Raw genomic sequence first — 22,365 nt, forward strand, 5'->3', positions numbered from 1 at the left:
TGGGTGTTCGCTTATGTTTGGAGGCGGGGGGGCTATGATTCGGTTTATTTATTTACTTAGCTAACCCTCTCCAAACAATTAACAACAAAATAAAAACTAAATAAATAAACCGAATCATAGCCCCCCCCCCCGCCTCCAAACATAAGCGAACACCCAACAGGTCATGTATCCCTATGCCCTCAGCCACACCAGAAATAAACTTCCAGACCCTCCCCCACAAGTTCCTTAAACTCCAAAACTAGAACATTACCGACATACCAAGCGCCCCCTCCCATCTTCCCCTTGTTCCCTTCCTCTCTTTCTTCCGCTCTCCTCGCACCCCCCCCTGACCTAATTCACTCTTTCATCCCATAATAACGAACATTTCTGTAAAAGTCTGAGGAAGCTACAGACGGCCAAAAAAAAAAAGCCGGGTAGCTGAAACAATAATGTAACTTAACAGAAAGATACGGTAATAAAACTAAAACGTATATATATATATATATATATATATATATATATATATATATATATATATATATATATATATATATGTATATATATATATATATATATATATATTTATACGTTTTATTTTTTATTACCGTAAATAAAAAATTATAAAAATGCTGAAATGTTTATAATTATAAAAATGCTGAAAATATTTCTTATAATAATACAATTGCTGAAAATATTTCTTATAATTATAAAATTGCTGAAAATATTTCTTATAATTATAAAATTACTGAAAATATTTCTTATAATTATAAAAATGCTGAAAATATTTCTTATAATTATAAAATTGCTGAGAATATTTCTTATAATAATAAAATTACTGAAAATATTTCTTATAATAATAAAATTGCTGAAAATATTTCTTATAATAATTAAATTGCTGAAAATATTTCTTATAATTATAAAATTGCTGAAAATATTTCTTATAATTATAAAATTACTGAAAATATTTCTTATAATTATAAAAATGCTGAAAATATTTCTTATAATTATAAAATTGCTGAGAATATTTCTTATAATAATAAAATTGCTGAAAATATTTCTTATAATTATAAAATTACTGAAAATATTTCTTATAATTATAAAAATGCTGAAAATATTTCTTATAATTATAAAATTGCTGAGAATATTTCTTATAATAATAAAATTACTGAAAATATTTCTTATAATAATAAAATTGCTGAAAATATTTCTTATAATAATTAAATTGCTGAAAATATTCCTTATAATTATAAAATTGCTGAAAATATTTCTTATAATTATAGAATTACTGAAAATATTTCTTATAATTATAGAATTACTGAAAATATTTCTTATAATTATAAAATTGCTGAGAATATTTCTTATAATAATAAAATTACTGAAAATATTTCTTATAATAATAAAATTGCTGAAAATATTTCTTATAATAATTAAATTGCTGAAAATATTTCTTATAATTATAAAATTGCTGAAAATATTTCTTATAATTATAAAATTACTGAAAATATTTCTTATAATTATAAAAATGCTGAAAATATTTCGTATAATTGTAAAGTTACTGAAAATATTTCTTAAAATAATAATTTCAGCTATTTTATTATTATAAGAAATAATGGCTGAAAATATTTCTTATATTAATAAAATTGCTGAAAATATTTCTTATAATTATAAAAATGCTGAAAATATTTCTTATAATAATAAAATTGCTGAAAATATTTCTTATAATTATAAAAATGCTGAAAATATTTCTTATAATTATAAAATTGCTGAAAATATTTCTTATAATTATAAAAATGCTGAAAATATTTCTTATAATTATAAAATTACTGAAAATATTTCTTATAATTATAAAATTGCTGAAAATATTTCTTATAATTATAAAATTGCTGAAAATATTTCGTTTAATTGTAAAGTTACTGAAAATATTTCTTAAAATAATAATTTCAGCAATTTTATTATTATAAGAAATAATGGCTGAAAATATTTCTTATAATTATAAAATTGCTGAAAATATTTCTTATAACATTAAAATTGCTGAGAATATTTCTTATAATAATAAAATTACTGAAAATATTTCTTATAATAATAAAATTGCTGAAAATATTTCTTATAATTATAAAATTGCTGAAAATATTTCTTATAATAATAAAATTACTGAAAATATTTCTTATAATAATAAAATTGCTGAAAATATTTCTTATAATTATATAATTGCTGAAAATATTTCTTATAATAATAAAATTGCTGAAAATATTTCTTATAACACTAAAATTGCTGAGAATATTTCTTATAATAATAAAATTACTGAAAATATTTCTTATAATAATAAAATTGCTGAAAATATTTCTTATAATTATAAAATTGCTGATAATATTTCTTATAATAATAAAATTGCTGAAAATATTTCTTATAATAATAAAATTACTGAAAATATTTCTTATAATTATAAAATTGCTGAAAATATTTCTTATAATAATAAAATTACTGAAAATATTTCTTATAATTATAAAGTTGCTGAAAATATTTCTTATAACTATAAAATTGCTGAAAATATTTCTTATAATTATAAAATTGCTGAAAATATTTCTTATAATAATAAAATTGCTCAAAATATTTCTTATAATAATAAAATTACTGAAAATATTTCTTATAATAATAAAATTGCTGAAAATATTTCTTATAATTATAAAATTGCTGAAAATATTTCTTATAATTATAAAATTGCTGAAAATATTTCTTATAATTATAAAATTTCTGAAAATATTACTTATAATTATAAAATTGCTGAAAGTATTTCTTATAATAATAAAATTACTGAAAATATTTCTTATGATAATAAAATTACTGAAAATATTTCTTATAACATTAAAATTGCTGAAAATATTTCTTATAATAATAAAATTGCTGAAAATATTTCTTATAACATTAAAATTGCTGAAAATATTTCTTATAATTATAAAATTGCTGAAAATATTTCTATAACATTAAAATTGCTGAAAATAATGTTTATAATAATAAAATTACTGAAAATATTTCTTATAATCATATAATTGCTGAAAATATTTCTTATAATTATAAAATTGCTGAAAATATTTCTTATAACATTAGAATTGCTGAAAATATTTCTTATAATAAAAAAATTGCTGAAAATATTTCTTATAACATTAAAATTGCTGAAAATATTTCTTATAACATTAAAATTGCTGAAAATATTTCTTATAACATTAAAATTGCTGAAAATATTCCTTATAACATTAAAATTGCTGAATATATTTCTTATGACATTAAAATTGCTGAAAATATTTCTTATAATAATAAAATTGATGAAAATATTTCTTATAATTATCAAATTGCTGAAAATATTTCTTATTATAATAAAACTCTGAAAATATTTCTTATAATTATAAAATTGCTGAAGATATTTCTTATAATTATATAATTGCTGAAAATATTGCTTATAATTATAAAGTTGCTGAAAATATTTCTTATAACATTAAAATTGCTGAAAATATTTCTTATAATTATAAAATTGCTGAAAATATTTCTTATAATTATAAAATTGCTGAAAATATTACTTATAATTATAAAATTGCTGAAAGTATTTCTTATAATAATAAAATTGCTGAAAATATTTCTTATAATTATAAAATTGCTGAAAGTATTTCTTATAATAATAAAATTGCTGAAAATATTTTTATAATTATAAAATTGCTGAAAATATTTCTTATAACATTAAACTTGCTGAAAATATTTCTTATAACATCAAAATTGCTGAAAATATTTCTTATAATAATAAAATTCTGAAAATATTTCTTATAATTATAAAATTGCTGAAAATATTTCTTATAATAATAAAATTGCTGAAAATATTTCTTATAATTATAAAGTTGCTGAAAATATGTTTATAATAATTAAATTGCTGAAAATATTTCTTATAATAATAAAATTGCTGAAAATATTTCTTATAATTATAAGTTTTCTAAAAATATTTCTTATAATAATAAAATTGCTGCAAATATTTCTTATAATCATAAAATTGCTGAAAATATTTCTTACAATTATAAAATTGCTGGAAATATTTCGTATAATAATCAAATTGCTGAAAATATTTCTTATAATAATAAAATTGCTGAAAATATTTCTTATAATAATAAAAAAATAATAATGAAAAACATCTTACCTTAAATATAATGGATACAAGTTGTTTTTTTTTATATGCAAACACCTTTATGTCTACTTCCGATCTCCGAACTGGAAGTCGTCACGAAGTAGACTGTTCCTGTTTCACTTGAATTATTTTAAAAGCAGAATAACGGATTTGAATGCTGGTGTGATCCTTTGCTTTTGTAGTGGCCATTTTGGATGACACCGCCATTTGATATGAATTAGGTATAAAGATTGTTGTTTTAGCGAAAGAAAAAATGAAGCGATATATATATATATATATATATATATATATATATATATATATATATATATATATATATATATATATATATAAGCAAATTATGGTGATTCAATGAAATTAAAAAAAAAACTTTATTTAAATCAAGTATTTTTTTATTATTTCACGTAAGGCAAAGAATACTTTAGGAATTTTATCTCCTTATCTTATAGGGTTTCGATTCCTACCATTTCTTCAGAGGGGAAAATATTAGCAAATAGATATAATGGTATTCACCCTATTTGCTAAAGTCAGTTAGACATGGAAAATCATAATCAAAAATTGATTAAATAGAAGTCACCTAGCAGGGGAAATTGAAGAAAAGGATATAAAGGTTTAGTTCCAAATTGCACGGTAAAATCCAAGGTGACTGTCCTTTAAAACAGTGAGGTATATATATATATATATATATATATATATATATATATATATATATATATATATATATATATAAAAGAGAAAGGGGTTATACATATAAAAAATGGAAATAATCAAGAGAGTAGAAGGGTCACCAAGTGGCAAGTGTTACATAAAACATAAACAGAGTTTTGTGAAAGAGAAATTTGAGAAAAACGAAATTTTAGAACAAAACATTTTTATACAAGAAATAAGAATGTAAAATATTACTTTGGGGAAATAATCATTTATGCAAACACGTGTTTAGTAAAGACAGTTGAGTTTAAAATCACAAGGCTTAGAATTGTGTAGATATATTATGTCTGTAATGTGAATAATATGTATATGTAAGTAATACACGTATATGGGTATTTGGCAGCGTAGCATTGGGAATATGTGTTAGTTTACCGTTTTCACATCGACCTGTTTATTATTGAGATTAGTTATCACCGTCCCTTAAAAACTTCCTTGCTTTTGGGTGTGACGGGAAAGAGGGTAGCAATTAAAGACGTTTGCTTCTTAATATTCGTTGGAATCATTTCGCGATTCGACTGACACAAGATAGAGTTGAATGAAAGGAAGAATTTTTTATGGTATGTAATAAGTGTTGACGCACTAAATTAATTGGGAATTGTATGGTTGCTATCTTCTTTCTTCCTCTTTTTATTCTTTCTACTCATATTCACCTTACATATTAGATTTTGCCACTTAGACGTAATCAGGCATCATGTTGTGAATCAGGAATCATGCATACAGAGGCACTGTAAATAGGAGTTCAGCAGCGAGATGTGTATTCACATTACCTTTAAATTTCTGCATATTATATTACATTATTGATCGGACTTGCGAGCTTTGGGGAGTGTGGAGCCACCCTTTAATTACAATTGCTCCCTGGTCCACTCTGACCCGGAGTGGTAGTACCTGTTAGGGTCCCAACCTATGGGTTAAATAGAAACACACTTAAAAACAACAAATATATTCTATTAAAAAATTTTTTCAAAATCTTTGGATTTGGCATTAAATAACCTGAAAAGGGTTGATATGTCGTAAAACAAAAACAACCAACCAACCAACATTATTGATCGGACTATTGTTCTCATCTTAAGTGTTATTTGTGCAACGTTTCGGTGGAATTGTCCTTCGGCCGTCTCCAGGCATGTTGGTTGTTGTTTGGAAAAGAAAAGAGAAAAGTTATTGGCTCCGTAGAAGTTTTTGTATTCTGAGAGTTAGTCTCTATTTTATGGCTTTAGTTTCGAATTTGTAAAAAAAAAACATTGGTTGACAAAGGGGAGGCAACTTTAATAATAATCGATAGGGGATCATCTACCTTTGATTGCTAAAATTTTAGGGTGTACAATAATTGTTTTTTATACTTAGAGGCTCCCAAGTGCTATTAAACTCTAGGCTTGGTCTGCTTAATAATTTTTTTGGAGCATATGTGCTGCCTCCTTGAGTCGTCTGAATCTCCACCTTGCATCCCTATCAATTATTTTGACCTCGTTCCTCAAAGGGAAGTGTTTTTTTTTCTTTCCATATTTGATCAGCTAATCCCGACTTTTCGAACTTCCTGTGTCACAGCTTTATGGTGTTCTAACTTTTAGAAGGTGATCGGTCTCACCTTTGTATAGTTTTCCGCATTTGCATGAAATCTAAGACTATTAGAATAGAAGGATCTTCCGTAGGGAGATCTCTACAGTGAAGGCGTTAGATTTTTCTGCTAGTCGGGTTAATCAGGAGTATTTAAATCGTGGGGGAGTGCACTAATGTTATGTGTTCATCGGAGCACATTCCATTAAAGTACATGTAAAAGAACCACAAGAATGTAACATTGCGGCAATGGGATAGGAGCTACAGCTGAGTAGACTGTCTACATTGTTCTTTTCTTTTTCATCTTCTTTTCTCTCTTCTGTTTTCGTCTTCTTCCATTCTACTTCATTCTCCTATTCTCTTCTATCTACTCCTCATTCTCTTTCTTTTCTTATTTCTTCTTCTTCTTCTTCTTCTTCTTCTTCTTCTTATTATTATTATTATTATTATTATTCTCGTTTTCCTTCCTTCTTCTTCGTTATCTTCTCCTCATCCTCTGCCCTTCTTACACGTGTCTTATTGTTCCTTTTCCTCGTCGTCATCATTTTTCTTTTCTCCTTATGTTTATTTTCCTGCTTTTTATTCTTTGTTTGGTTTCTCTCTTGTTCTTCTGCTTCTTCTTTTTCTTTTTCTTTCATTTCCACTCCTCTCTTCTTTTTTCCTTCCTTCTATATTCACCGCTATCTTCATCTACCCATCACACATTTCCAGCTACCCGTTACCGTGTCTCGACCCTGGTCCGCCATCACTGTCAATCATCTCCTAATGTGTGTGTGTGTGTGTGTGTGTGTGTGTGTGTGTGTGTGTGTGTGTGTGTGTGTGTGTGTGTGCGCGCGCGTGCTTGCGTGCGTGCGTGTACGTGTGTGTGTGTGTGTGTATGTGTGTGTGTGTGTGTGTGTGTGTGTGTGTGTATGCGTGTGTGTATAGAGTTTGTCAACGCCATAACCCAAGGTATTTTTGTTTATCCCGTGGGTGTCTAACCGTCACCCTTCTAAGCCCCTTTCGTCCCTCCCACACAATATGTCAAGAATATCGTGGCTCGTTTGACAGGCGAACATTCTGCGAAAAGACATGGATGGAATGAAAAGGCGATGAAACGCATTTCAATCATTCTACAATACGATCCATTTACTCTTTGACGGATGGATTCTTGACCGTGACTTTCAGTTTTGCTGACTGATTGGAACCTCTGCGCTCGTTTTCAATTTTCACAAACAAATTCTTCTTTGTTAACCCATTACGTTCAATAAGTAATGCCCCTGACCCACTTCCAGTTGTCTGATCTAGTTGAAATTTTACATGTGCAATGATTTATATCTGTATGCGTTATGTAGCAAATTACAGCTCTGAACAAATTATGGTTTCTGATTTACAGGTGTTTGACTTGAATCAGGTGTGAAATAAAGGTATGTAAAGTAGGTCAGGGTCATTATTTATCGAACGCCCCACGTAGTTGTTGCTCGTAATAGCCTTGCACATTTATTATTATGTACTCACTAGGTGTTCTCAGGTTATCATCAGTGACTGCTCACTGGTAATAATCGGTGGTGTTCCTTGGGATCTGAGTGACAATAAGTCTAGACAGATTTCCGATTCTTTCGATAATCACAGAGGATTTTGTGGTTTTCGTTTTTCACTATTGCGTCTGGTTTGTGTCAGTATCATTGTCTGAATGTTAAAAGGCAGTCGTTTGCATAGTTCCCAGTGTACTACTGTCTCCACACATCTGGAATCTGGGGAGTCTTGTTGTCATTCAGACTCCAGGGAACACCACCGGTTATTATCAGTGAGCAATCATTGTTCTATGTGAGAACTCGTACTGAGTTAGCAACGACAACAACAACAACAACAACAACAACAACAACAATATTAATACCTTCTTATCATGATTTAAAAAAACACCAAATTAATTTTTGACTAAAAAAAATGTTACATAGGAGGGATCCTACACAAGTAAGTAGTGATTAAATTAGCTAGTATGAATTTTGATGAAGGTCACTCAAGTGCACTGAAGTGCATGTCAGGATAACCTGGCTGCAAACAGAATTGTACCTAGAGACGGATGACATAATGAAATAGGGGAGGAACAGGTCAAGCTACTTAGACTAAACATAGAAGTATATGGAGATATGATGATGTCACGTTTTCAAGCAAAAGAAAACTAAGGGCTTCAGTTCAATCGTTGGAAGCATCCGAGTAGGATGGATCCAAATTTCAGGTTCGAAAACTAAATCTAGAAGGAAATTATTTTAGCTATGTAGTCTCTTTCTCTCTCCATAAGACCATTCTCTTCAATGAAAACCTTAAGAACACTCAGCAAAAGTCTCCTTTATGTCTTTTCTGCAATAAAACTTTGAAGAACTCAGCGAACATCTCATTGTGTCTTTCCTGCATAGGAAGTTCATTCCTCTAAGTAAAAAAGATGCGGAAATCAACAACCACTAGGCAACACAGCCACACATGTAACGGCGACAATGAAAAAACCACGAAGTTGCAAAACACAAAAAGACGAGCAGCACATAAACATGTGCATGTATGCATGTAGACACTTAATTTATTTGGTTTCTTGGTCGCTCATGGGTGCAAACGTAGCAAAATCTCATTAAAAAGTAATTTGTTAGCAAGATGATGATGACAACTCATAAAAGTTGAAAGAGCAATGATTCTGACAAAGAAAGAAGAATTTCTGTCTATTTTTTCAGAAAAACGAGAATCTATTCCATCTACCACTTATCATTGGCAAATTTTTAACTCTGAAGTAATATTTTTTATCTTCTTACATCAAGTGGCATCATGCCTTGTTTGCAGAGATTTCCCATTTTTTCTTTCTTCTCTTCTTGTTTCTGTAGCATTCATTTTAATGGTGTTTCTTGGTGCGGTGATCAGTTTTTCTGTTTTAATTTATATTTTTTCCATATCTTTTTGTCACAATATTTCTATACTTACCAGCCCTCTTCTCCCTTCATCCCTTTCACATAGAATGAGTATTATCTTTCAGATGTAGTGTATTGTGCTTGGTCATTAGTTTTTTCAAGTTACTAGTCAAGCTGCCTAAGTTCTTTTGTCCTAAGTATCTCATTAGTGTTACTGCCCAGGTGTTTATTCTTTTAACTAGATTCTCACCATATAATTACGTTTCTAAGATTTTTCTTGTTCGTCTCAAGTATTCTTTTCCAATCTTCTCTTTCATTTCTGCTGAATTTAGTCGTGTCTGCTTTCAGAACTCCAGATATTTATAGCTATCATCTTTGCCAAGCACCCTCGCCTGCTTTTCGTTAGGCAGTTCCATGTCCTCTGATGTCTCTAATCTCTCCTATTTCATCTCTAACATATTTTCCCATTTTAACGAACTGATTGAATATTCTGGTCGTGTTTATCAGCTTCTCTAGTTCATTTTTAATTCTTGCAAACATTTTGTTTCAAGTCATCCATATACATGAGGTGGTTTATTTTTTTTTTTTCTGTGTTTGTAAACTTGTGTCCAGCATAAAATTTCCTGAATTTCTCATCTTGGGGAGACCTCATGTTCGGACAAGCTTCTGGGCTTGACCTTTACTCCTGATCTTAAATAGAACACATACATTAAATCTGTTGCCAAGGCCACTGAAAAAATGGTGGGATCTTTCTATCGATCCAGTAGATATCTAACTGCTGATGCAATTCTCTATCTATATAACAGCCAGGTACGTCCAAGGATGGAGTACTGTTGCCACATTTGGGCAGGAGCTGCTAGAAAGGACTTGTCCTACCTTGATAGAGTTCAAAATAGAGTTCATGGCCTCGTAGGAGATGTCCTTTTCTCTTCCCTGCAACCTCTTTCTCACAGAAGAGATGTTGCCAGTTTGTCTCTGCTTTATCGTTATTTTCATGGCAAGTGCTATGGTCCCCAACACTATCAATAATTTCCCCCACTCTTTATCAGTGCCTAAACCTAAATGCAGATTCCATAAGCAAAGCTTTTTTCTTAGAATTGCACGCCTATGGAATTGTCTTTCATTTTCCTGCTTTCCAGCTGACTACAATATGGTTGTCTTGAAGTCTAATGTAAACAAGTTTTTGATGAGCCGTTCCATATAAGTTAACAAATTTACCGAATTTCCATTACTAACGATTACCATATTGTCCAATTTCTACTGTACACTTTCTAACCCTTATCCTCGAGTGGCCTCTTGGCCTTGATAAGTGGTTATGCCTGTGTAAAAAAAAAATATGTTGTTGAATGGCATCATGGCTATGATAGACAGTAGTGGTAATAGAGTTTCCCTGGCAAATACCTCTCTTTATTCTTATCTCAGTCTGCTGTTGCTTGTAAGATTCTGTTGTAGGCTTTCTCATAATCAATCCATGCCATGACTATGTTCTTTTTTTTTTTTTTGCTTTTTGCCACCTTTAGAATCTTTTGATTCATTCATGACTGGTCATCCATCCCTCTATTCCCTTTTTCAGTATCCTTTCTTTATCTTAGAATATAGTTCTGGTTTATCAAAAAAAAAGGTAGATTATTATCATCATTATTATTAACAAAATAGGTTATCGAAATAGATGCAGAGTATTGGAAATCTGAGGAGATTTGTCACTCAGACTCCAGGGAACACTACCGGTTATTATTAGTGAGAAATTACTAATGATGTCCTGTGCGAGTACTCCTAGTGAGTTTAAAACAAAGAAAACATCAACAGCAGCAATAATAATAATGATAATCAGCGGGAAATCAATGGTAAGCGGCTGTTGCGATGATGCAAATTTATTTGCAAATGCTATCGGAGGTGGAGAGAGCTGGACGTCTGAGGAGACTTGTTGTCACTCAACTTCCAGAGAACACCACAGGTTTCCAATCAGATCGTTTGTTTACTTGTGTGAAAGCTCCATGTGAGCCAATAATAATGATAATAATAATAATAATAATAATAATAATAATAATAATAATACCCTTTTATCATAGTGAGTCGATTAAAAAAAAACACTAAATGAATTTTCAACTTCAAAAAATAAATTTTTACATAGTAGAGTGCAAGTAAGTTGTGATTAACTTAGCTAGTATTAATTTTGAAAAATTTTACCAAGAGACGGGTGGCGTGAGGAAGCGAGGGCAACAGGTCAAACTCCCTAGATATGACAAAGCCAAAGGATATGAAAATAAGATGATGTGTTTTTAAGGGAGAAAAAACTAAAGGTTGGTTTGAGTTCAGTCTCTTCGTTGGAAGCAAGCAACCAGGATGCTTTCAATAATGTAAAAATAATTTCAGCTGAATGTTACCCTGAGTGTCTGTCTGTCTGCATCTCTCATTTATCAAGTTAGAAAACTAAGTTAAGAAGGAAATAATTTTACTTATGTAGTCTCTTTCTCTCCAATAAAACCCCCAAGAAAGTAAAAGTCTCCTTTCTGTCTTTCATGCACAAGAAGTTTATTCCTCTAAGTTAAAAAGATAAGACAATCGACAGCCACTAGACGACGCAGCCATACATGTAACGGTGAAGAAAAAGAGTGACAATGTAGAGCACAGAAAGACCAGCACATACGCATGCACACATGTATTTATATAAAGACATGGTTTATTTGGTTTCTTGATTGCTCATGAGTGAAAACATGACAAAATCTCATAACAATAAAAGTAATCTCTCATACCATCTCACTCCATCCTCCATTACACCAGACAAATGCATTGTGAGTCCCTTGTTAATTGCTTGACGTAATTCTTGTAACTCTTGCTTTTCTTATTTTGTTCTTTAGTTCTCATATTCCATGAGCACTGTTTCTGACAAAGAGGGAAGAATTGCTGCTTTCTGGGTCAGAATCTATTCCATCGGACACTTACTGTTAACAACTTCTTGACCTTGAAGTAGTTTTTTTTTTTTTTTTAGCTCCTTACATCACGTGGCTTTATTCCTTGCCTCGAGTGATTTACATTAAAAAAAAAAAAAAAAAAAAGCACTCGTAATTATGAATAATTCCTGTTCACATTGGGAGCAGAATGTTAGACTTGTTCACCCATCATAAAAAAGAAGAGAACGATTCAAAAACTAAAGAAACAAAGGATTTTTCTTCTTTTTAATCAGGCATGAATTAATGAAATAACTAGATGTGATGGTTAGTATTGTGTCACGTTTTCACATACGAGGTATTAATAGATAAAATAAAAGTCCTTTTAACATATGAGGTACCTTCAATAAGTTTCCAGATTTTTTGTACAAACATTTAAAATTGTCGTAGACTCCTGAAAATTCAATAAGTTATTGCTATACATCTTATGATATAACTGACCAATTTTTATGATTTCGGGTTCAAATGAACAGCTACAGCAGGAACTGCAATAAACTCTGCTAAAGCCTGATTGCCACACCTGGTGAATTTCAAAGATACAATCTGGATGTGTGGACACTTTAGAAGAACGATATGAAATAAACTTTTGCTTTAAATTTAAAAGAATGGTAAACATATGAAATGCTTCAGACTGCTTTTGGACAGTCTAGCATGAATTGAGCATCAGTTTTTGAGAGGCATAAGAGATTCAAGGAAGGCAGGAAGTCTGTGAATAATTATGAGAGGAGTAGGAGAAGTAAGGAAGTAAGAACACCAGAATTGATTGGTCAAATAAAGAATTTCATGGATAAAAACCGTTGTGTATGTATAGAGACAATAAATGCACAGTTTGATGTCAGTGTGGGAACTGTACATACAATTATTTGTAAGGAACTGAAAATGTGGAAAATGTGCACAAAGTTTGTCCCAGAGGTGCTCAGAAAAGATTAGACTATTTGACCAAGATGGCCATCGACAGTTCCTCACTCTCCCTATAGTTCAGACCTTGCTCCCTGTAACTTCTGGTTTTCTCCAAGCTCAAAGATGTTTGCTGAGTTTCTTCAAGGTTTTATTGGGAAGAATGAACTGAAGGAGAGGGAAAGAAATAAAAGTTAGCATTTAGTTAAGAACTTCTTAATTTGCTTTCTTAATTGAGCGATGTAACAGACAGAGGCATTTGTAACATTCACTGAAATCATGAGTTTTCTACATCGTCTGGCCATTTCTTGGTTACAGAATTTGCTAAAGAGAATGGATTGAAAAACATTTGTTTCTCTCACTCAAAGACAGGACGTCATCATATCTTCGTATCGTTTGACTATGTTTTGTTCACGGAGTTTGACCTCTTACCTCTGTCTTGCCACCCATCTTTCGTTCAACCCTAAGAACGATTCGCTTTTACAGATCTGTGCTATCCTGATGTGACGTGACTGTCCCAGACTCCTGAAATGCTTGAAAAGCCAGCAGATATGATTTCTTATTCTTCGATTATCGTTGGTGTATCCGGGCGATGGCAAAAGACCTTGCTGAGAGAAAGACTGGATTGTGATTTTCATTGTTACAATGTTTCGTTGACAATATCATTTTTTTTTGTAAATTGTACTCCAAAAATGGAATGACTCAGGGTTCGAGACTAAAGATGTTTATAGTTTGAGTACAGGTGCACACGGGGCCCAAGAAAACCTCCCCTGGAGGGGGGGCGGGGCGTAACTGGATACAATTGGTCCAGGAAATGGCTCCGGTCTCCACCCTTCCATGAGTATATGAATGATCCCAGAAGTGAAACTGGCAGTTGAACTGAAGTTTGGAGCAGAGTCGAGTACAGTTGAAGAGTCGCCACACACCTCTCTTCCCACATCATCCCACCTCAATACCAAGAGAAATCAACCTATTGATTCAGCGAAGTCTGTCAAAATCAACATTGAACTACGGACAATTGTATATAACTATATATTTGTATAATCAATAGAATAGAACACCAAAGTTTTTTTTCTTTCTTTTGTGTGCATGAAACTGCTTTCCTTCTAGCAGGACAGATCGACAAAGTGGCAACATATCAACCTGATCGCAAAATTAAGACCAACCAAATCGATTGACAGGTCCTGCCACACTAAGACACCTTGCTGACCTACGAAGGATGGATCACACTGACATGAACTAAGAGTGACCCTTGTCAAAATTTACTAGCCAACTTAATCACTACTTAGTAGCATAAGGTCCCAAATATGTAACAGTTGTTCTTACTTTCATTATTATTGACTTTATTCCTATGGTTAGCTTAGTTATTAGTATTGTACCTATTTACTATGCCTCCCCACGGGACAGAGTTAGACACCAGGGTCGTTTTTTATTGTGGAAATCAATTATTCGTACAATCGTCATAACTTTTATCATAAGTATCTCTATCTCCACTTTGTCTGTGTGCCTATGAGTTTGTTCCCTACAGAGGAAAACGGCTGGGACGATTTTTATGAAATTTCACACAAAAGCACTTTATGTGTCTGGCAGTGTTATTAGGTAAGTTTTAAATTGAAATGTCTTTGATAAGTATCGATAATCAAGATAATCTGATGAAAGAAGGAACAAGCGATTTTCACCAGAGTTTACCCCTTACACAGCCTAACATCACGTATTTGAGAAGTTTTATTACCACACAAGCAGTAAGGCCAGGCATATAAAATCAACAGTAGGTTCTTTGATATGACAGAAGTGTGTTTGAAATGAATGTTTCTGTTTAAAGCATGATTGAAGCATGATACTTGACTTTTACGTTTTAAACTTTAATGTGACAGTTCGCAATACATTGTAGTCTACATTGCAATAATAGGTCCCCAATTATAGAAATAAATTGATTTGATTAAAAATTGGCCGATTTCACTGATTTCGATGGCAATAAAAATATGGGAGTGTAGAACATTTGTTAATCATCATTCAATTCCGGGCAACGTCAGGTCTCTCTGCTAGTCATTACTATTTCTATTATTAAGATTACCTTGAAGTTTGGTGTAATTGGTGTATAGTTTGGTGAATATATGGCTCTGTCCCGGCGGTGCTATTAAAAAAATGCTCTGCCGAGGTTGCTCCAGTTCTGTCCAAACTTTACAATAAATGCCTTAACGAATCTTGTTTTCCCAACAAAACCGCCTCTGTGGTACCAGTCTTCAAGAATTCTGGTGAAAGAACTGACCCACTAAATTATCGCCCCATTAGCCTCCTCCCGCTTTTCGCCAAAATATTTGAGTCCTTCAAGCCCTAGTCCAGCACCTAACAGCTGCTAAACTCCTGACTGACAAACAATATGGATTCAGGCAAGCCTGTTCAACAGCAGATATTTTAACTGTAGTTTCTGAATGTATATACCGTTCATTGGATAAAACAGGGGAGGGTAGAGCGGTGGCCCTTGATATATCTAAGGCTTTTGACAGGGTATGGCATGATGGTCTTCTAAGGAAAATTAGATCATATGGAATCACTGGAAGAACTCATAATGTAATTAAATCCTTCTTAAGTAATAGAAAAATCAAAGTTGTCCTCGACGGTCGTACATCCAAACAATATGACATAAATGCGGGAGTACCTCAGGGGTCTATCCTTGGACCTCTATTATTCCTGATATTCATAAACGACCTCCCTGATAAAATTGTTTCGGAGATGGGTATATTTGCTGATGACACCACTCTCTATAATTGATATGAGGGGAAAACAAATGAACACATATCCAAGGAAATGGCAGAAACACTAGAGGATGACCTTCAATCCGTAGTGGAATGGGGACAAAAATGGTTGGTCACATTCAATGCAGCTAAGACTAAGCTTGCTTCCTTCAATAACTACAAGAAACCTTCTCTACCACCAATAGCAATGGCCAAGAACACATTGCCTGAAAGTACTTCTTTTAAACTCCTCGGCCTAACATTTACAGGGAATATGAACTGGAATAGTTACATTGAGAGCATTGCCAGGGCTACTGCAAGGAAGGTTGGCTCCCTCTACCGTGCTAGAAAACTACTTATGCCTGACAGTATCCTATACCTCTATAAGGCAACCATTCGCCCATGTATGGAGTACTGTTGTCACATCTGGGCTGGTGCATCTGCTGCTTGTCTCTCGCTCCTGAACAGGGTTCAAAAGAGAGTCGCCAACCTGATAGGTCCTGAACTGTCATCTAGGCTTCAGCCTCTGTCCCATCGACGAGATGTTGCATCCCTCTGTCTGTTCTACAAATACTTTAATGGTGAATGCTCCAACGTAACTACCCCCGACAAACCCGACAAGCTACTAAGTCTCATCCCTTTACAGTAGAGATCCCTAGGTGCAAGAAAGCCTTTTACTCCAATAGTTTCTTCCCCAGAACTGTGGGTCTTTGGAACTCCCTTCCGGGATTCTGCTTTCCCAACTGCAATGATATGCAGAAGTTCAAGTGTAATGTTAACAAACATCTTTCTACTCATCTCCCTTCATAATGACCCCGCTAATTAAGTCCCTGATAGTAGCCCCCTGCTTCAAAGTGGCACTGTGCCTTGTTTGGGGTGAAAATTGAATTTTCAAAAAAAAAAAAAAAAAAAAAAAAAAAATAGTGAAATTGAAATAAGAAAATTGTGCGAATTTGCTTTGTTCCATCTTGCATTCAACATCTTAAAAAGAACACATAATCGTTTTAAAACGATTGTCATTTAAACGATTAGATAGACTAAAAAATACTCTTTAAAGTTATATACAAAGTTACGATATTATAACGAAAACTTACTTGAAAATTCATAATTTGAAATCAAAATTAAACATTCCGCAAAAACTTTCTATTCAACCTAATGGTAAGCATTATAATTATCTCTTACAATTGTTATAATCTTTATCGTAAATTATTATCACTATCATTAATATTTCTATATTAAATCATGCACATAACTTTGGCTTCAAGCCAGTTAAGCTTGAAGCTTTCTGTGCATTTGTTTGTTTCCCCAAGATATTAGGGAACACCAGCTCTCTACAAAAAAAGTGTTTTTTTTTTTGCTCAACACACACCTCCAAACACCCAGGCTAGTTCTTAATAATTTTCAGTCAAATATAACTCATGTAATTGAGTTAAAATGTTTTGATTAGGATTTTTCGAAAGCATGGATAATTCACTAGCCTTAAATTATCGACTCAAGCTACTGAGTCCCCTTTGTCTTACAAAGACTCTTCAAATATTAAGAAACATTGTGTTTTTTTATCTTTGCAAAATTCCATTCTAAACATAAAGTATCTCTTTTGTGAACATGTTTTGGAACTCAAAAGCCTACGCACTTTGTTGCTAACAGAAACACATACAGACAGGATGTCCAAAAAGTCACGAAAGGGTTGAAAATCTTTGTCATTTTACCATTAATGTTTATTTTTTTCTCTATTTCAGATATTTTGCAGATAATATTTTGGAAATTAATGATGCATAAGTATAGCATTGAACGACGTACGCAAGTTGTGAAATTGTTTTTATCAAAATCAGAGGTCAATTGTTTTAACATATAGAGCTTATCGACAGCATTTTCATGTAATAGCCCAAGTCACAACACAAGTGGAAACAAACCCCAAACCCTGCAAGAATTGAAGGAAAACATGAGAAACGAAATAAGAAAGTTAAATTGCTATCCAGAGATTCTGCAATCTGTCATGAATAATGTTTTGGAAAGAGCACAAATATGCGAAGCTGAAAAGGGGTAACATTTAAAAGATTATTTTTCATAAATAAAGATTGTTTGAATTTTGCATTTTTCATCAAAAACAAGGTATAGATCTTGCTCGATATCTCAGTGAATCCTGCTTGCTCGATAAGGACTCTCAAAATATTATCATTCTAACATTATCACTTAATTTGCTTCAGTTTGTGTTTATCCGCTACACCTCTGCATTGTATTAACTTCTATAAATTTAAATTTCCACTTATATACACACCAAACAATGCTTCAAGCAAACTATATTAACATTTTATCATTAAGGCTGTGTTTAAAACTAACATTGCATATCCATATTCTCATATTAACATTCTGTTTTCCAATCTGTAAACTTCCACTTTAGACCTATATAAAATACGAGCAGGGAGACTTGATGTTACCCGGGATTGAATGAGGATCAACAAATATTCCAAATTTTTTTTATTGTCATTGAAATTGGTAAAATCATGTATTTGTCAATTACATTGATTAATTGTGTGCTCTAGTCTGTGACCTATTGCAGTTCACTGGGAGGAAGCTCACATCTCCCCAGAGTAACTTAGTCCACAATGCATTCTAATCTATATTGCACTGTAGAGAATCTACTGTTGATTTTATAAAATTATTTGTTTATTCGCTTGAATTCATATTTATAATGCAAAAGTCAGGTATCATGGTTCAGTTGTGCCCTAAACAGAAACATTCATTTCAAACGCCCCTGTCTTATCTAAGAACCTACTGTCAATTTTATATGGCGGGTCCTTCGTCTTGTGCAGTAATAAAGCTTCTCAAATGCACTTGTGATGTTAGACTGCATAAAGGTGTTAACTTTGGTCAAAATCAAACTGTTCCTTCTTTAATGGGATTTTTTTGATTATCAATACTTATCAGAGGCATTCTGATACAAAACCTACCTAAGAACACTCTCAAACACATAAGGAACATTTGTGTGAAATTAAAAAAAAACTCGACCAAGCTGTTTTGGAGTCTATAGGGAACAAACTCATGCACAAAGTGCCTTTTGTAGAAATCCCTTCTGCTATTTAATTCATTATTTTCTTTGTATTTATTGTATAACGTTATTTATTGTATAACGTTATATATTGTATAACGTTATTTATTGTATAACGTTATTTATTGTATAACGTTATTTATTATAAAACGTTATTTATTGTATAGCATTATTTATTATAAAACATTATTTATTATAAAACATTATTTATTGTATAACGTTATTTATTGTATAACGTTATTTATTGTAAAACGTTGTTTAGTGTATAACATTATTTATTGTAAAACGTTATTTATTGTATAACATTATTTATTGTAAAACGTTATTTATTGTAAAACATTATTTATTGTAAAACGTTATTTATTGTATAGCATTATTTATTGTATAGCATTATTTATTGTATAACGTTATTTATTGTATAACATTTATTGTAAAACATTATTTATTGTATAACATTATTTATTGTAAAACGTTATTTATTGTATAGCATTATTTATTGTATAACGTTATTTATTGTATAACATTTATTGTAAAACATTATTTATTGTAAAACGTTATTTATTGTATAACGTTATTTATTGTATAACGTTATTTATTGTATAACGTTATTATAGAACGTTATTTATTTTATAACATTTATTGTATAACATTATTATAGAACGTTATTTATTTTATAACATTTATTGTATAACATTATTTATTGTATAACGTTATTTATTGTATAACGTTTATAGTAAAACATTTATTGTATAACGTTATTCATTATAAAACTTTATTTATTGTATAACATTATTTATTGTATAACATTATTGTAAAACGTTATTTACTGTATAACATTATTTATTGTAAAACGTTATTTATTGTATAACATTATTTATTGTAAAACGTTATTTTAAAACATTATTTATTGTATAACATTATTGTAAAACGTTATTTATTGTAAAACATTATTTATTGTATAACATTATTTATTGTATAACGTTATTTATTGTATAACGTTATTTATTATAAAACGTTATTTTAAAACATTATTTATTGTATAACATTATTTATTGTAAAACGTTATTATTGTATAACATTATTTATTGTATAACGTTATTTATTGTATAACATTATTTATTGTATAACATTATTTATTGTATAACGTTATTTATTGCAAAACGTTATTTTAAAACATTATTTATTGTATAATATTTCTATCTTTTACATTTGAATCATACCTAAAAAAAAGTTTTCATTAAGAATGTTTCTTTAAAAAAGGTTTTCCTGAAAACGAGAACCTTCAAAAAGGATCTCTAAAGGTCTACATATTTTCAGGGAAATGATGAAGATGAGACACCGATATTTTACCAGCAGAAAATCATTGGTAACGACTGGTACAGAACTCCAAGTGAGTTGAAAATAATGATAATATAAAGCTGCAAAAATATTTCATCAAAAATTTTACTGAAGCAAAACAAAATCAGAGCAAATTTTCTTTCATTTCATGTGTTGAAAAGCAAACAAAAATAATTAAATGGAATGCGATCAAAGTTTCAATTGAAGCAGCAGCAGCCACGGAGTATTATGTCTCATCAAGCATCAATCGGAATCCGATACATTTCCTCCAATCTGATGTCAGGAGATAAATCATCATCAAATGTGGCCGTTGAATCAGCCGTCGACATCTTGAGACTCATGCTGTCTAAAGAACAGAGCGCCATCTGCAGGCAACTGTAAGGAACGTCGGGGCTGTCCTCAAATAGCGGCTCTGTCACAGTTCCTGCTGCGGTTTTCTGGGCGGAAGAGGGTAAGAGAGTCTTCCCTTGGTTTGTAGAGTCCATCAGTTCTCGGATGAGACCCAAAAGGGAAATATTTCTGGAAAGAAAATATAACGGAATTTAGTTGAACAATTTTTTATGCTTGTTTATATTGCCGATCTTTTAAACCAACGCATTTCAGGTGAAAACATTATTCCATACTGACGTGTCATGGTGAAATTAGTATAAATACGAAAATTTACAAAAAATGATCCAGTAGATGATGTGCTAGAAGTAATTAAAAACTCAGCCACAATTAAATTCCCAATTTAAAGATGGCGGACTCTTAAGTTAAGTCAATTTAAGTTCAGAGTTATCGCCCTTTTTTTGTCATCGTGAATTGGTTACAAAGCCTTCCACATTAAAACATACGATAAAACTAAATAATTAGATAAATTCTATTTTGACTGATAATTATTTTTCTACTGGATCATTTTTTTCTGTAATTTTTTTTTACTTCAGAGAACCTCACAATTTTTTTCAAAGAGAAATCTTTGATGATGCCCTGTGTTACTACTCCTATTGAGTAAATAATAATAAACTCAATCATGTGATTCAATTCTATATATCCAGACCATCGAGAATGTGTGTATGTGTGGGGGGTGGTCTCAAGCGTGAAAAAGGGTGAAAAACAGAGATGATGCAACAGAGCACATATGAAAATATCAGCAGCAGCAAATGATAGATGGCATGTGATTGTATTAGAAGCCGGTGCAGCGTTTGAATGTGTATGCAAATTGGTAAGTGTGCTTGGGCTTGCACCTGAAGAAAATGAAAAAAAAAAAAAAGGACACCATGTGGTCGAAAAGAAAAAAGTCGATGCCGAACGAGACGGACTTGTAAAGTAAAGGTGAGTATGGTCCGACTGTGACCGGTGTGCAGTCAGAAGAAAGGTTAGAGACTTTTAAACTTGCGTTGTGATGGTGAGAAAGAAAAATGGTAATAAATGACTTTTGCTGACTCAGATTTGTTTGTTTTTATTTGACAGTGCTGGATGGCATGGAGGTCTGAGAAAGGTTCAAACTATAATGAACATGATTCAAGCATAACGGCCATGTTACATTGGAGTAAATGCTTAAGATGTGAAGAGGTCAAAATAACTATATTAATCAGTGTTTCCTTGTTGAAACCTTTTTTTTCTAAAACTTAGCATGATTTGAATAAGTGAATCTTTAATCTCTCGGCAACATAAAAAAAAAAAATGAATAAAAATAGCAAGGCTTACCCACTGACACTTAACAATCCACTCAAGTCTGCCATGTATTTATCGAGAATGTTTTCCTGGAAAAAAAAAAAATTATAAAATAATAAAATCAGATCTTACAATCAATTGTGATTTATTTTGTACTAGCGGAGGTACCCGGCATTACCTGGATGTGTCGAGTAAGGAAGCCTGAAAAAAAAAAAGTAGGCAGCCCAAGTGGAGAGAGGTGTTAAAAAGAAAAGTGGTAGTAGGCAGGCAGACTTGAACCCGTAACGTGAAGGAGGAAAAGAAGGAAAAAACATGTGACGTCTTTGCCGATGTGTCCATGGCAAAACCAAAAGTCGCGAATGTTGAAATTAAGCGTAGTCAATCAAAAAGAAGACACTGACTTGCTAAAATGTTGGTGAAAAAAGTTACCCCTCCTTGTATAAAACTGCTCAGTTGAGGGTGAAGAAAT

The 22,365-nt window shown here is 31.5% G+C and overlaps 1 protein-coding gene across 1 annotated transcript in view; it reads right to left on the bottom strand.

Annotated features, from left to right (window-relative positions):
• Positions 1-20,330: 20,330 nt before the first annotated feature.
• LOC145298611 (uncharacterized) overlaps positions 20,331-22,365 on the bottom strand; it is a 114,885-nt gene continuing 112,850 nt past the window's right edge. The window contains exons 18-19 of the mRNA XM_080144332.1: positions 21,930-21,985; positions 20,331-20,762 (exon numbers count right to left, since the gene is read on the bottom strand). Of these exons, the coding sequence (XP_080000458.1) occupies positions 20,480-20,762; positions 21,930-21,985 (339 nt within the window). The 3' untranslated portion in view covers positions 20,331-20,479. The remainder of the gene's footprint in view (positions 20,763-21,929; positions 21,986-22,365) is intronic.

The sequence above is a fragment of the Euprymna scolopes genome, chromosome 2, assembly GCF_053919585.1.
Source record: "Euprymna scolopes isolate OS-2025 chromosome 2, ASM5391958v1, whole genome shotgun sequence".
Taxonomy (NCBI): domain Eukaryota; kingdom Metazoa; phylum Mollusca; class Cephalopoda; order Sepiida; family Sepiolidae; genus Euprymna; species Euprymna scolopes.